Source organism: Magallana gigas, chromosome 4 (genome assembly GCF_963853765.1).
Source record: "Magallana gigas chromosome 4, xbMagGiga1.1, whole genome shotgun sequence".
Classification (NCBI taxonomy): domain Eukaryota; kingdom Metazoa; phylum Mollusca; class Bivalvia; order Ostreida; family Ostreidae; genus Magallana; species Magallana gigas.
The window spans coordinates 56,992,806-57,009,095 of NC_088856.1; the positions used below are offsets into that span (position 1 = coordinate 56,992,806).

At 33.9% G+C, this 16,290-nt stretch overlaps 2 protein-coding genes across 2 annotated transcripts in view; one reads left to right on the forward strand and one right to left on the reverse strand.

The window, feature by feature from the left end:
• The first annotated feature begins 3,887 nt into the window (after nucleotides 1-3,887).
• Nucleotides 3,888-8,726, forward strand: LOC105347916 (uncharacterized). The gene is made up of 7 exons (XM_011457171.4): nucleotides 3,888-4,088; nucleotides 4,372-5,000; nucleotides 5,122-5,484; nucleotides 6,218-6,618; nucleotides 6,732-6,831; nucleotides 6,953-7,038; nucleotides 7,200-8,726. The coding sequence occupies exons 2-7, from the start codon at nucleotides 4,382-4,384 to the stop codon at nucleotides 7,260-7,262; spliced, it is 1,632 nt and encodes a 543-aa protein (XP_011455473.1). The 5' UTR covers nucleotides 3,888-4,088; nucleotides 4,372-4,381; the 3' UTR covers nucleotides 7,263-8,726.
• A 284-nt stretch (nucleotides 8,727-9,010) lies between these two features.
• The window catches only part of LOC105347927 (inter-alpha-trypsin inhibitor heavy chain H3), a 44,001-nt gene continuing 36,721 nt past the window's right edge, over nucleotides 9,011-16,290 (reverse strand). The window contains exons 11-12 of the mRNA XM_034452067.2: nucleotides 10,393-10,803; nucleotides 9,011-10,187 (exon numbers count right to left, since the gene is read on the reverse strand). Coding sequence (XP_034307958.1) covers nucleotides 9,913-10,187; nucleotides 10,393-10,803 — 686 coding nt within the window. The 3' untranslated portion in view covers nucleotides 9,011-9,912. The remainder of the gene's footprint in view (nucleotides 10,188-10,392; nucleotides 10,804-16,290) is intronic.

Sequence of the window (16,290 nt, forward strand, 5' to 3'; positions counted from 1 at the left end):
TTATCTATTTTTAACAAAAAGATGAGAGGGTTTAAGCTACAATATAAGAACATATTGAGAATGTCACTAAACTTTAGAAACAATAAAATATAACTAAACTATAATTATAAAGGTTTATTTCAGTTCGTTGTAGTTCGTTTATAGTTTGTAGTCCTTTATCTCTAACAAACTTGAATTAGATGACCAGATTTGAGTGTTTGGTTTTTCTTTGATACTTTAAATTAATCAATGATTTATGTGTTCAAACAATACAATACTGTAAACAAAAACCCTTCTTGTCCTGGTTTTCAGTGGGCATATATTAGACTGGGCGAATTCCAATGTTCTTAAATAATCACAAATGTAAGTAAGTAAGTAAGTAAATATTTTATTTTAGTGATATATGCATGTCAAAAGTATAGTACAATACAATATTATACATCATCGAATAACACCCGGCCCATTGGACCTATATGTCACTTTGAAATCTTAGAATATACAAATATAGTATATACATTTGATTGAGCGCATGAGTTTACTTTGATTTGTACAGATAACTTTGTGTAACTGAATAAATTAAAATTGAGATATTTGGCAGTTTGTCTTTGATTATTTTCCAAATGTATCTATGCGAATTCAAAATAAATTGTTCGCAAGTTAAGAAGGGTAAAAATACACAGGACAAATATAACTACGTACTGTATACATCAATTGAAACCAATATCGTGGAGATCTTAAAATGAAGGTCAGGAAATTTTGTTTCATATTTTATCTTCAGAATTCTATAAAATGGTCAATTAAGAAAAAATTAAACACTATTTTATTCAAGAAATTCCTCAAAATGTATATGTGTGTAGAAGATTTAAATTTAACCAAACGTAGTATATGTTAATTTAAAACAGTATTCAAAACAAACACTTGTAAATAATTCTACTAAAGTATAAAATCACATCTCACAATAGGTTTCATCATTCTTACACCCCTCTGTGTGGGAATCGAACAAATACATGAAGACTAAAAACAACGGATTCTTTTAAATCCATATTCTCTTTTTAAATCTTAGAAACTTAAGTTTTCTGAAAAAAGTACCATGTGACTATTTTGTTATAAGAAATTAATACCTTATTAATAACCATAATACAAATATTCTAAATATATAATAATATTGTTAATACATGTAACATCTATATAAGTTTGTCAATACATATATGTCTGTATATACATATTGTGTTGGTTGACACTAACGAACCTGCTCTTTTTTTTCAAAATATTGTAATGTAATTGTTGCTTTAAGTAAAAATGTGCCCATTTGTGAGTTAATGTAATAAAATAGAACAATGGTTGACTCATCCATTAATGTTTTATATTTCTAAAATGCATCTATCAAATTTTCTTGTGAAACAAAGTCGAAGTTTCAATTTTATTTCGGAAGAAACTGTCACCTTTAGAACTGCAGAAAACAGTGACCTGCTATTCTTGCAGTACAATACAGAAATGGAGAACAATGCGATCTCTATAAAAGCCAACAAAACCCTGTATAATTAAATAAACAAAACAGCTGACCCTGGCGACCTAAACGTGTATGCGATTTTAATTATGCATGCGCGTTATTGCTTTATGAAGATCTCATCATTAGATTTAACCCTTAATACGCCAAAATGCCCATAAAAGAACATGTGATGATATAACATCTCTTGACAATGGGGCTTGTCTTCAGTGTTCAGTTCGTGATTGCACTCCGCTGGTTTCATTTCAAAATGGTTTATTACTACTCGGATATTTTTAATTTTTTAACTTGTGTTGAAAAGCCTTTGCATTAGCATAATGCTGAACATTTTCGTTTTTAATTTTAGAAAGCGTTAAATGTGTTATCTAATTTTATGCTCCTGGTTATTTTATTTTAATGTAAGATCCTCGTTCTGTTTTATACGCTTGCCCCTTTACGTATCCCTTACATATATTCATGATATTTGTGGTACACCTGTAATGAAATTTAAAAAACAAACCCTAGAAATATGTTTATAAATTACCCTTGCCGAGAATACATTGTTCTTATTATACTGACCTCAACCTATTATTTACGTGCAAAACGTTGATTAAAATATAAATTTAGGCTAATAAAATGGTTTATTCAAAAAAGGGTACGAAAGAAGAAAATTCTTAATTTATCTTTTAAACAAACACATATTAAAACCAGGCTTTATAACAGAAAAAAAATGTCAAAATGTGCAATGTAGATGATATTTAACAAAAATATCCGATGAATATCGTTGATCATTATTATAATCCAAAGAACAAACACACCATGCTTTTTGACTTCTTATGTATAATGATACTGTAATAACTATTTCTTTATACATGCATGACAATTTAAAATAAGACAAAATAAATAATTGTTTTAAATAATAAAAAAAAATAAATAAGAAAAAGATCTTCCTCTGTCCTCAGTCCAAAAACTTATTTCAAAGTTTGAAATGGGACACTTTGTTTAACTGTGTTTTTTTTTAATTAACAAATTAATTTTTTGTAATTGCAAAAATATAAAATCGCTGAAGCCATTTTTAGGTTATAAATGTCTGAAAATTAAAACTGATATTTCAAAATCTGCGAGGGTTGCTTATCACGATTTTTACGCGTATATTGTGTTTAATAGGAATCTACTGTTCGTATTAATAAATACATCGTGTACTTTCAAGCTATAATAAAACAAGACTAAAGTTTTATGTAACAAAGCTCAGCTGTTGTACGTAATCGATCATTCAGATTAATGTATTCAGTTGTCACAATACAAAAATTTTTCACGAGAGTATTAAACGCATTGATTTGAATTAAAAGTTTAGATAAATCTTTTACTTCAAACATTAGAGCTATTTAGAATTATGACGTTTTCAAGAGAAACACGTCATAGATGGCCCATCCTTATTTAGATAAACATCGTGTTATACATACAAGATATAACAATACAAAATGCCTGATTGACAGCTGTCGTTTTGAGAAAAGCTTTAACAAATCATGTCTATTTTAATAATGCCTTCTGGAACTCGCTAAAAATGGGAGCACTAAGTGCAAAACATGTTGGGTTGTTTGCTCCATTATCCTTGGTAAATGATTGCATAACATGTTGCCGTCATCCTAATTTCTTGGAATAAGTCAGGCCTTGGTAGGAGGAACGTCTTGCAGTTTTGGATTATGTCCCAAAAATACGTTGTTTTTTCTCTCACATTTTCATCAATGTTAACTTATGAAAAATAAAAAAAAAAAGAAATCAAGATACAATTAAAAACGCATGAAAATCGTTCACCAATTGACACTACAGTGGAATGCAGAGGCGAAGACTAATGAAAATCCAAGTTATGCATTTAGATTAATGAAGCGTGGCCACACCTTAAGTACCAATGATAATGAATGCGTTCATGATTATTCCATGTTGAAGTTTTATTATGAAAAGATTTTGATTTCATTCAGTTTTTCATTTTTGATCAATATTTCAGATGTATATTTTTCTCAACAATGATTTTGCATGTATTTGCATGCATTTCTTTGTATTTCTTCTGTTATCGTTTATTATTTTCAATCAATGGTGGAATTAAGTGCCCGACTCTCAAAAACATGCTAGATTTGCTATTCGCATACGTGCAGACGAAGTTGACCTTAACAAAAATTAAAATGACCTTAGTACAATAACTTTTATTTCACTTTTTGAAAAAATGAATAGTGTTTCTTTTTTCATGGTTAATACTAAAACCAAAATACGCATAAAAGTTATTCCAAATGTAAGTCATGAAATCATCCTGCAGCAAACATTTATGCGTCACTGTATATCTTTTGTAAGTAAAAAAAAATGTATCTTGCAATCCCGGTAAAATGTAAACAACGCATATTGACATGACAATTAGGAGCGCCACGCTTCACTACAGTTTTAAAGAAGTCAGGCGTGAAATATGACCGCTTGCTGTCAAATCAGACATATATAAAGCCTGCAGAGTCGGTCTGTGGATTAATTCACCAATCTTACCTCCAAGGTGGAACTTTGTTTAGGCCTGATCGGACGAAGTGAGGAAAAGTGTTATATTTATTGAACTTGTGACATACTGTACTGTTATCAAAAGGTAAGATTTTGGAAAAGAGTATTTTTACAGCCTAAAAGAAATATTGGCTTGATTAAGCATTTTTTATGAATAACAAATAAATTCATCCATTAAAAAATTACAGATATTTAAATTCACAGATATAATAATCTTTAAAAACATACTAGAATATCTTTGCCACTTACTGTAGGTTGAAATATTATGATCTGTAATATAGTACCGCCCCTATTGAGAATACTTTTTGTTTTAAGATTGAAAATTTTGTTTATTTATTATTTATGTGTTTCTTTTTACTTTTGTACAGAACGAAAAGCATGCTTCAAACACTGTTTCTCTGTCAGTTCTGTGTTTGGGGTGTACTGACTGCACCCTCCTTGTCTAAAATGGAAGGGGTGATCACTCCTGACCAGTCCATACAGTCCCTGACCAACACAGGGGGCAACAGTCTGTACACTGACATAGGTAACGCCTCACCCTCGGCAAGGTCCACTGGCGACGCACTGCTAACTGAAAGCAAGGTGGGAGTAGCTGATGCAAAAGGCATCGGTGGTGAGGACTTTGCTGTGACCAACACTATCACGTCTTCAAAGGACTCTGGTGCCAAAACGTTTGACCAGACGAGCCCTGCGTTCAACGAGGTTCAACCTACAGCTAAAGTCATGAAATCCAAAAAGGCCAAAGGAAAGAAGCAGACCAAAGGCAAAAACAAGACCCAAAAGACCAAAACTGTTGCTTCTGAGAACAGTCTAGTTGATAAGTTTACAACTACGCCAATGCCGCCGGTTTTCCAAACCATGGAGCCATTTGCTGGAATGGGTGACTTTTTCACCACCACTCAGGCGTTTGGTTTCGACAATTTCTTCACTCCACAGTTTACAACTCCCCTACCTCTACAGCCTGAACAGAACAACCCCCCGACCACTACATTTACACGTAAGTTACTCTTTTCATCATTTTGTTTCAATAGTTTCGTAAAAAAAAGTAAAATTTTCTGTAACATTGTTTTGCAAGTCAACGAGCAAATATTGGTATTTTTATCTGCCCTCTATTTCAGCATGTTCCGCAAACATTCGAGCAAATCCTCTTAACAGAAACGAATATCACTACTTGTCGGGGGCATTCTCTGGATACTACATCAAATGTCCCGCCGGTCTACAATTCCGGGAAGATAGGTGTCGATGTGACTGGCCCATAATGGAGGCCGTGGAAAACTGCTCCTGCTGCAAATCAGGTGTAATGAAACATGAAACACACAGAAATATGTTCAAACGACTAATTAATGGCGTTTGGGTGGACGACTCGTGTGTATCACAATCCATGGTGTTTGACGACAAGGAATGCAAATGTGTATGGAACGCCAACAAGGCCGGGAAGGAGATCTTTCCAGTCGACAAACCCTCCAAAAGCTTTCTACGATGTAAGTTTTCTAAACAGTATTTTCTTTGGTTTTTGGAACGGACGGGGTTACCTAATTCATCTTCAACCTGAACTGAGTATAGTTTTTAATCAATTAAAGCTAGATTTGTTTTGAAACAATAAAAAAAAGTATTGGAGAAAAAAACGTTATTAGGAAATAGAAGGATATAAAGCATTGATGGTGATTAATGTCAAAGAATATTTCAGTGATATATGAGACGGTTGTCGTGCTCAGCCCAATGAACTATTTAGTAGTGGGGCAACAAATCAAAAAATAGGCCAAACATCTTCTGACAAGTCCATCTCGTTACCTTACATATGACAATGTAAATCAAAAAACATCTTTCAATTTTCATACATTTGAAAGATAATTTGTTAAGCTTAGGAGTGAATTATGCAGTGTAGAATGAGTTATGACATTGGCAAAGAACGTTTGCATTGATAAATTGACACTTAATACATTGGCAGTTTACTTTGATATTTATATTGATGAAAAAGATGACATCTATTTCTGAACAAGAGACATGTAAAGAAACACCTTAGATTGCGTTTTACTTGCATTTCTAGATTTGTCAAGCCTGCAAACTAAAATCACAACTTAATTTTCATACAAACCAAGACACTCTAACACAATGTACTTTTCGATTAAATATTTTGTTCTGCTCAATTCATTTTCATGCATTGCTCCTTTTGACCGAGAGTAATTTGATTTCTTAATCTCACCCTCTTTGTAGATAATGAAAGATGTGTAACACTATTGAATATGACGCTGGATAAAGAACTTAAGGACGAAGATGGAAAGCATATAACCGCAAGAAAAATCCATAGCAGGAGATTTAAAGCGATCAAAGGAGCAGTCAACAAAGCCATGTTGTTTGTTTATACACCGTTCGAATTACAATCCTTTAAAGGAAACAGCCTAGAGAGAAACATCTTCATCAGTTTCAATTTTAAGCCAGTAATTCAGAATGTTAAAAAGGTCACCCTCTTTTCTAATGGTTGCGAGACCTCAGGTCCTACTCAGCATGTTAACCAGCCGTCAATAGAAATCAATTTCTTCCCACATAACGAGACCATGCAGTTCATCTTCAGAACAGAATCAAAATCGTTGGACATTTATAGAAAACCAATTCGAGTAAGTTTAGTTTTAGATATGTTTCTCTTAATGTATCCTTGTAAACCTAGAAAATGTACAACAGTTTTAGATAATATGGACAATAATAACCGCCTTATGTTTCCTCCTTGCAGGACCCCTATGATTGGTACAGAGTACAAATGTATCTCCAAGACAAAGTACTGACCATCATAGTTAACAACGAAGTCCTCTATCAATCTAACGGTTTGAATGGTAAGTCTTTACAGATTTTTAAATTAAATTTTCTTATAGAACATTTTCTTCCAACAGTTAATACTTACAGCGTTATGCTTGTTTTCTTAGTAAACGATTTAATTTTGTTTTTTCTTTGAAGGTAAAATAACTACTACAAACTGCAACTTGATGGTTGGTGGTTCACCCTTCAGCAACGATCAAAAGTATATTGGATATATGGATGAGGTAAGATCAGAATACTTTTTAATATCAATCAACTATCTGCAATTAACTTGTACTTTGCATTCAAACTTCATTGGAAAATTGTATGTCGGTAGTTGTAGGTCAAACTTTAATAATACATTAACATTGCATGGTTTTGATTTGTTTCTTTCTCTTTCTTTCAGTTGTTGATTGTAAAACAGTGTCCATATGCCAAATTGAACAACATCGGAACTCAAACTGGCTGAAGATGACGTAAACAAGTTGATTGATATCAAACCCCCATTTGATACCTAAATTTGCTGTGGTTTTTTCACACAACTTGAAACCTCTGGATTTTGTTGAGGTTTTTGATTTTGGCAGCACTGTCTCGATGGCCTACTTTTGGTGATAGACCGAATGAATCTTTTGTCAGAGGCATTGGATAGCCAAATACAACGCCCTGACTCTACTAGTCTGTCATTGCTGTGGTGGTTTGATGTTTATTTTAAACATGCATTCCTATGACAAACGTGTTTGGTATGGAATTTGGGACTTTGAGAAATCCATTAGACTTGTGTAAATAGTTTGCTTTTTATGCGCTATGATTTCATTATTCTTATGAATGCTAGTATTCAATGTAATAATTTGTTTCTCTTTTGCATATATTTAAGTTGATTTTCGTGATTAGGTATGCGATACATTCTTCTGTTATGCAATATTTCAATTTCTACGTACGGCGAATCCCCAATAGAAACAATTGAAACCATCTGGTCTTTTGGCGTTAGCTATTTATAATAAATGCCACTTTAGTTGGGGGTTTTTGGCAAAATCGCTGCGCAAAACAAAAATTATAATTTGAATAACAGATTTTATTAAATAGCCTTCTGTTACACAAAAATCCGATATGTTTCTTTTAATATCAGTTATTGATTTTTGTTTGTGGTATTTGTTAATTTGTCATAAATTGACAATATAAATGTTTGCATAATTGTTATTTAAATTAATGTCATAGTATCATGATTAACGCGCGCACAGTGTAAAATAGACTTTTTTAAAAATTGTTTTCCGGTGCTTTTGTTTTTCTCTTTGTATTGCTATTACGTTTTTTCTTGCAACTTCTACCGAATGTGTATTTTAAAAAAATCAACCTGTTAATATATGCATTCTAAACTTTACACGTTGTAAATTTCAATTTGGATTTCAAACAATGTTCTGTACTTAACTTGCTGTTGACTAATCAGTTACACTGTTAACATTAACTACTTAGAAACCCACTAAGAACTAAGATGATGTCCAAATAAGGCTAGATCTTTAATTAAACGACCGGCCAGGTCTCTAGATCTAAGAATACCTATGTATGGTATGTTTTATCTCCTTGACCCCTCACTGTTTTCCATAGCGTGTCTCGTTGACATATTTGTGGGATGATTTACCGACTCCCTGACAGGCCGCTCTGTGAAAGGCATCCCCATGGTCTATATTTGTCAACAATTTAGTGTTCTGACTTCAGTTTTATCTTAAGACGACACTACAAAAATTCATTGTATAAGCTTCGATATGAGTTGTTCTATGCTGTGTAATTTGAACATTTTTTTATGTACATAAATATTGTAACGTACGCTATGTCCTGATTTATTTATTTTTTAATTATTTGTTATTGGTATTTATTTTGTGCATTTGAATTGCATAAGTCTGTGATACAATGTAAATGAAATAAATTGTACTAAATCAAACAAATTCTCCTCTTCCTTTACTGTCTCTTCTAATGGGATGTTATACATGTCTTACATTTTAATAAGATTTTTTATAAAAATATATAAAAGACACCAAACTCGTTAATACAGTTTGATTCTCAGACAAACGCATAAGAAACTGTGAATTACTTTTTATTTTCATTTCATGGTTATCCTGAGTGAAGTTTTTATTAACTTCGGTTGTTAACAATGGCTGCCTATGTCATTATTTCTGGATTCAAATATTCGAAACCTGACGCTGCAAGACATAAAGATATATATTGTATCATAAACCTTTATTCCGTTTTAACTTACAACAAATGCCAAAAAAGGTGATATTATCCAGTGATATTTCCAGCAAAACGTTAAGAATTTATAAATAATGCAAATAACAGAAAGAGAGAGAAATGTGAATCCTTATCCCAGGGAGTGTAATTTATTTCCTTCGCCGAGGAATCGTGGCACGTTTGTGATGTATATACTATGCATGTAAAAATGAGAGAGAAAATGCATCAGCTTTAAAACAATTTGAAACACAAAAGAATAAACACAGGAAGTTAGTTATGTACATGTTTATCATATTTATCATAGAAAGGTAACATAACGTCTTAGATAAAGACATCCCAATTATGTAAAAAAAAAACTGCCGGCAGAAATTCTACCTTTTCCCTCTTATTGTTCCTTTGACAGTTGAAAATAATAAAGCGATAATGTTAATTTTACGAATATTCGGATAAATATTAGTTCAACGGTAGTAGTTTTATTCAATAGTTACCAACCAATGTATCTATTATAAATCATTCTTATCAAGAAGTAATATTGTACTCGAAAGTAAATGTTGGTAGATTTCCTGGGGTTTTTTTTTTGTGTGATATCCATTTATCAGCTAATATGAAGTGAGCAGTCAAAGTATTTGAGAAATAGAAAAAACGATGTAAATTCTTCAAAACGAATGCAATACCAACATATATTGCATCTCATAAAATGTTTGTACATAAATATACATATAAACGATCAATTCAACTAATAAAAATATTAACAAACCACAGCTTAAGGTCAATACATTGCAACGTATGGTTCATAATCACATAGTTTAAATTATTGAGGCATTTTTTTTTTATCACGTGACCTTTTCCTTTTTTCCGCTTTCTCTATGTGCTTTTTTCCATCACGTGACTGTTCCTTACGTCTTACTCCGCTTCCGTTTCCGGTATTGTGGTGACGTTGAGTTCGTTACAAGATAGTCCGTGAACACACCGTCAATCAGCCGTCGGCCATTTCTCTGAACCATCCAACAAGACACATAATCGTTTATGGCTAAGTTAACACGTTTGCCCAGCAGCGCCGACACGCGGCGCATGCGCTTTGTGTTTCCTTCTATTTTCAGTTTCCCTCTGGTTTTGCCAATTTTCGAGGTTTTCTTTTTTTCTAAAGATATTCGTCGGTAAATGAATTGCCCTGAAAATAAAACCCAAGCCACTTAATCAATTAAGACAATTAATAAATCAAATTCTAAAATAATTGCTGAATTTGACGAGCGGAGTTTTGAATTGCATAATTTAGAAATAAATCACCGGAACAATACTGGTGTTGATATAGACGATGCAATGCCAACACGTTTAAATAACCGAATAAAGACCAACAAAACAAGCTGTGTGTTTACCTAAAAGTCCGTGTGTATACCAAGAAAATCCCCTATCGTCTACAATGTAAAACCCCAGGAAGTGAATTTTTCCCATCTCTAACTGTCTCTCGGTCCTCATGTGACGAACAATCAGTAATGTTATCTTGTGAGGAAACATGAGGGCAATCATTTTGCCTGTCCCGTCCGTCACCAGCTTTGTTCTGTGTACCGTGATCGTCTGAGCCGGTCGCCAATTGTAGGGAAGTCCATTCACTGTCCATTGGTCGGGCGACACATTGATAACACTGTTATCTCCGGAAATCGTTATTTCCCCGAAATAGGTTTTTAGATTAGATTTGCTCTCTTGAGTTCCGTTCCTATGTTTGGTGGAGGTCGAATTAATACGTGACCCTTCTGATGATGTGGCGACTTTGGCATTGACAACTATTCCTGCAAGCAATGATCAAGAAAATGAAAACAAAGATATAGTTCTAGCAAGATTTAGTTTCAAATAATTTACACTATTTCCATCTTTTAATCCAACACCAATATAAACCATTCGTTTGAACATTGTATTAATGCGATGTTATCGTCATTAATCTGAACCTTCTGGAAATAATTATGAAGGAATATTGCATGTTTACAAACGCAAAGACCCAGCTCAATGTTTTAATAAAATTCATAAATGACCATGACCATTAAGACTTTTCGTTCCTTCCATAAACGAAGAGTTTTATATATATTAGGGCACAGGATAAGGTTGAAATTAAATCTTAAAGATTAACCGTATGGCATTTCATAGTTAAGAAAAAGTTTACTGCTGCCCAATAATGTTATATATCATTTGTGGGTTACATGTACAGGCTGCGATAACAACGCCCCTTTCTAGGGTTACATGGTCAATGTAGAAATGTACTGGTAGATCCCATGAAAGGACCGTTATTACTAGTATCACAGCCTTAAAGAAGTATATCTTATTAACTCAATGTTCAAAGGGGATCGTATTTGAATTCTGTTTTGATGACAAAGTCAATCATACATGTATGAATTAGATTTTTTTTTTAAATCCTAGTAGCTTTACCATTTAAGAGGGGCTTAATTCAATATAGATAACGATAGAAAGACTTTATCTTATTTTTTTAAGCACTCAACCTTCCAAATGAAAAAAACAAATTTCTTCAGTTACCAAGATAGAACCATTTTAACAACGCCTTTGCTAAAAAGCCAGACAAATCTTGTTGATTTCAAAGAGCCAAGACTGAGTGGTCAGCAATGAAATAGACAGACCTACGTCACATTGCCGATTGACACAACTACCCAACGTCCAAGCTCTTGTTAAAATGGTTCTAAGTACCAACGATACATATGTAACCATATTTCTCAGTGAAAAACAATGTTATATTTAATGTTATGTAAATGCAATAGTCATGAAAAACCATCAACTGCACGCTGTAGACATAGGTCTGTGGTGATAATATCCACTCTCAAATCACGGAGTCTATGACCTGCTTGACATGCAAATGGACCCTAAATATTTATTGAAAAAATCTGCGAATTTCATGTTAAGCCTAGAATTATTTTTCCTAATTATAAAATAGAAGAAATGATATTCCTTTTTGGAATGTAAAGAAAAGATAGTTTTGCTATTAATACACTTGTTCCTTGTATGCGATAGTTTTAATAACAAAAAGCTATTTTATTAATTTATTCTGAATGTCCCCTCGCAATATGCTAGATTCTATCCATTTTTTTTTTAATTTTGAGCAAATGTCACCAAACGGAAATACATGCAAAAACATGTTCTTCAAAATATCAGCGTATAGGGGAAAGGCGTCATTTTATATTTTTAATTCCAAGTGATTATAAATTTAAACAGAATTTTTTTTTCATCACAAATATACTTTGATCTAATTTTAATTTAAAAGTAGTTTTATCCCCGTTAAAAGAGAAAGCATGCAGACGTTCTATTGATAAAGGAATTTCCCTTAAATGTGTTTAATCAGATGACAGCTATATTAAAGTTATTATTTCGTTTTTAACAAGTTATTCTCTGTATCATATAAGATTTTAAAAGGAAAATCAGCGAAAATCTGGGGGAAATCAGGTGCTCAAAGAAGGCGAGAGATCAAGCGTCAATGTTCGCAGACTTTCGCAAATGTTCGCAGACGTTCGCAGAATACGTTATTTAAACGTTATTTCAACATATTTTAATTAAATGCATTAAGTTTGAATCTTGTAATATTCTAATAAATAATATTCTATATAAATATTTCAAAGTGACTACATGCGCAGATCTGGAGGACCAGACCCCCCCCCCCCCCCGGGGAGAATTCAAATTACCTCAATTTACCTTAAATTACCGAAAATCTCCTTCGAACTCCCTGGGAAACCTAAAACACTCCTCCCCCCCCCCCCCCCCGGAAAAAAGTTTCTGGATCCATGCATGAACTATCAACAACACAGTGCAGAAAGAAGTTTTAAGATTCCCCAAAGCATGAAAATAAACCTTCCTTTATAAAATAGGCCAAAAAAGCAGCCAAATATTTTTACTTTTTTCATAATTAGACAAACTCCGTCATTTACAGAGGCTATATCGAATAAATTTAAACTCTTTTCACGGATGAGATTTTAAGACAAAGTAAAGCAGGTGTAAAAAAGTTTTAAAAACATTTTACAAAACGGAAACAGAAAAAAGTTGTGACCCATGTGTCTCATTGCACTGGTTTTAATCAAGGACGGGTATCAAACCTTATAATTACCAAATAATGTTGATAAGCGATTGGCTACCTTTGAAATTGATATTTTTGGCTTCAAATATAAAGGACTGTGCCTGTATATATACGCATTTTCTAGAAAATTGATATAACAACAAATTAAAACATTCGTAATATTATGACATTTATTGTTTAAAATATGTAAGCAATATTTGTAAAAAATGTTTAGCAAATAGTCTGTCAGTGAGGTTGATCGATTTATAAGGAAGGGTAACGGAGGAATTTCGGTTTTATAATTCTAGGTATTTTCCATGTTTATTTTTAGCTGTATGAAATTGATCAATAATCAAAAATCTGTCATCTGAACACGATTGCGTTTGTCATAACGCCGAAAGTACAGGAATTTTGTGAGTCCATTCAATTGATGGATTTTTATACACATTTTTTATGAATCAATTAAAATAAATGAAATATTTGATTGAAGGCCTCGTCAATAAATGTTGACAATGATCGATCGTATCGGAAATCTTGACTTTATTGTTGAACCGTTCAGAGTGTCATGTCTATAGGACACTTTCACAAGGAAATACTATCTGGTAGGTGCTAGCACGATACGGAACTTTGGCGGCTCGAACAGTGCAGCGGGTGCGGAGCAATGCATCATACACACTTATGAAATCTTCTATATGGACTTTCATGTTTCTATAAAGTTTATATTATATTATATTATTGGCATAAGGTACTTGTACGAGCCGTTTCTTTTAATGAAAAATATACAAACAACGAGGTGTTTCCTGTAATGACCACTACTATAATTATAAATTTCGCTTACATGTACTGAAAGCTGGGGAGGGGTGTCAAGTGTACTTTAAGTTCGGTTCCTTTATCGTAATCTTTTAAAACCCCTGTCACACCGGAGCTGCGTCCTTAAATAATGTAAAACGCTAAGGTAAACGCAGTAGAGTCTCCTACAGCGCCGTAACAACGCAACGGCAACTTCGTCCGTCGCAGTGGGATCGCCTTGAACATTTTAGAACGCCATGCGACGGCGCGCACTTTGAACATGCACAGAGAACGCGCTGTGGCTCTGCGTTCTGACAAACACGCCGTAGAAGCGTAGTGAGGTCGCCATGACAGTGCCGTAAGATCTCCAACAGCGCCACGAGAGATCCGTCGGTGCGCTTAAGGAACGCAGCTAGTCGCAGTGACAAGTCAATTGCGCTTGCACGGAGACCTCACGGAGTCCTTTGGGATCTCACTGCGTCTCTATCGCGCTCTCACTGCGCATCCACAGCGTTTGAACAAGTTGTTTTTCATTTGGCTGCGTTTACACAGCGACCCCAAAGAGCTGTTGCTGCGTTCATCGCCCTCTTGTGACGTTTCTTCTGCGTTTTTACCGCGCTCCCACGGCGTTTCTAGTGCGTTGTCAGCAAGACCACGAAAACTCAAACAATGGCTGTTGTACAATAGCAAGCGATGTAATAATTATCAAACTGGATGTAGACGACTATGTAAAAAGTAGCCTTTACTAATATTCAAGGACCTATCAATGGACGTAGATGAAATTCATGCCATTTGGTTCTGACGTTTTCACATCTTTTTTATGCTTTCTAACAACTAATAACGGATCTTTTTGTAGACCTGACTACCAAGACCTTCACAAATTGGTTAGAAGTAGTTATGTTTCAATTACAACGTACCTTTCCATAAAATCAAAACAATTTTTTAATCATTTTTTACTAGTTGTAAATTCTTGTTTGTTTCCCATACAATTGAACAAATTAATATTAACCTACCAAGAACGTCTTGTGCACGCAGTCAGCGCGCAGAGCACGCCGTGGACGCGCGGTAAATACTCCTAGCACGTCATGAGTGCTCGGGGGAGAGCGAGAGCACAGTCAATCGCTAAGTAGAACACCGTGGGGACGCAGATTGGTATGACAGGGCCTTAACAAATTATGAAATGTACAGCACTGTAAATTCCTAATTAAACGCGAGGAGTTAGTATCCGCGTAAAATCGCGAGAAGCACATCTCGCAGATATTAAAATCTCGCTTTTATTTTTCGGACAGATGTAAACTATTTGAACTTATGAAAAAAAATTCGGCGTTTGCGATTTTATATTCTCGCGATTTGATGCAAAACCGTTGAATCGCGGAATTAAGTACTCGCGTAAAATAAGAAATGTACAGTACGTCTATTTACCCGAATGGATCCAAATGGGCCTAATGATCACGAATGATGAAGAAATTAATTTTAGACAACTTTATTTTCATTACCAATCGGCTTATTAAAAAAAAACCAAACAAACAAAAACCTTAACTGAAATTTCTCCATACGCACGTAAATCGACAAATGTTTATAAAAAAAAATGTGTGTGTGGGGGGGGGGGGGGGGGAGGGGGGCATGTATTGTTAATGCAATACTCACAGAATGATTGTTAGAATCCTTTTTTTCGTCAAAGGGCAAACAATACGTGCATACTGTGCAAGATTAAAATGTTCATCCGATTAAAGCCTCAATTGTACGTGAAAACCGTACACCACATGGACTTGTACATAGAACAACGCTGGAAGTAAGGGGGTGGGGGGGGGGGGGTCTGTTGAGCCATTTAGAAGGAAAAAATTACCCTTTAGTATGTTTACTATTGAAGAATTATCACACAAGTCCATTGGCCACTGAACTTTTTGTCTTGCCCTTCCACTTGATAAACGATGTAAAATGCATCACTTTAATAACAGTCTGTTTGATAATGAGCTTCATTTTATATGTTTTTTTTTTTTACTTGATACACTAGAAACTTTAAGGATAAAGTTATCGTCCTTTATGTAAGTAGCATTAAGTAACACCAGTACTAGTATCTGTGCAGAATAATAATATTAATCAACCAACACATAATAATAAAGTTTTATGTAAACGCTTGAGAGAAAAAAATAAATAAACAAATACGGAAATTCCCTCAAGTGTTTATCACATTTACCCCCCCCCCCTTTTTAAAAAAAATTCTTGGTTTTAAATTAAAAGTATTGCATTCTGATTGGGGTTGATTGTTCCTTGTGAAAGATTGAACGTAAAGACAAAGATTTATAAAGTGAGCCCTATTTATTATAATGGTTTCGATCAATTTCTAATTCTAATGCGGTTTGGTTATTTTGATACGCAGAATGAAGCGTTCTTTAAATAGAGTCTTCACGTATTAAAGCATATTGACCTGTGTAAAAAT

Coding starts and splice junctions, on each gene's coding strand:
- LOC105347916 (XM_011457171.4), top strand. CDS start 4,382: ATGCTTCAAACACTGTTTCTCTGTCAGTTCTGTGTTTGGGGTGTACTG. Junction 6,832..6,952: donor TCAATCTAACGGTTTGAATG/GTAAGTCTTTAC, acceptor TTTTCTTTGAAG/GTAAAATAACTACTACAAAC. Junction 7,039..7,199: donor ATATTGGATATATGGATGAG/GTAAGATCAGAA, acceptor TCTTTCTTTCAG/TTGTTGATTGTAAAACAGTG.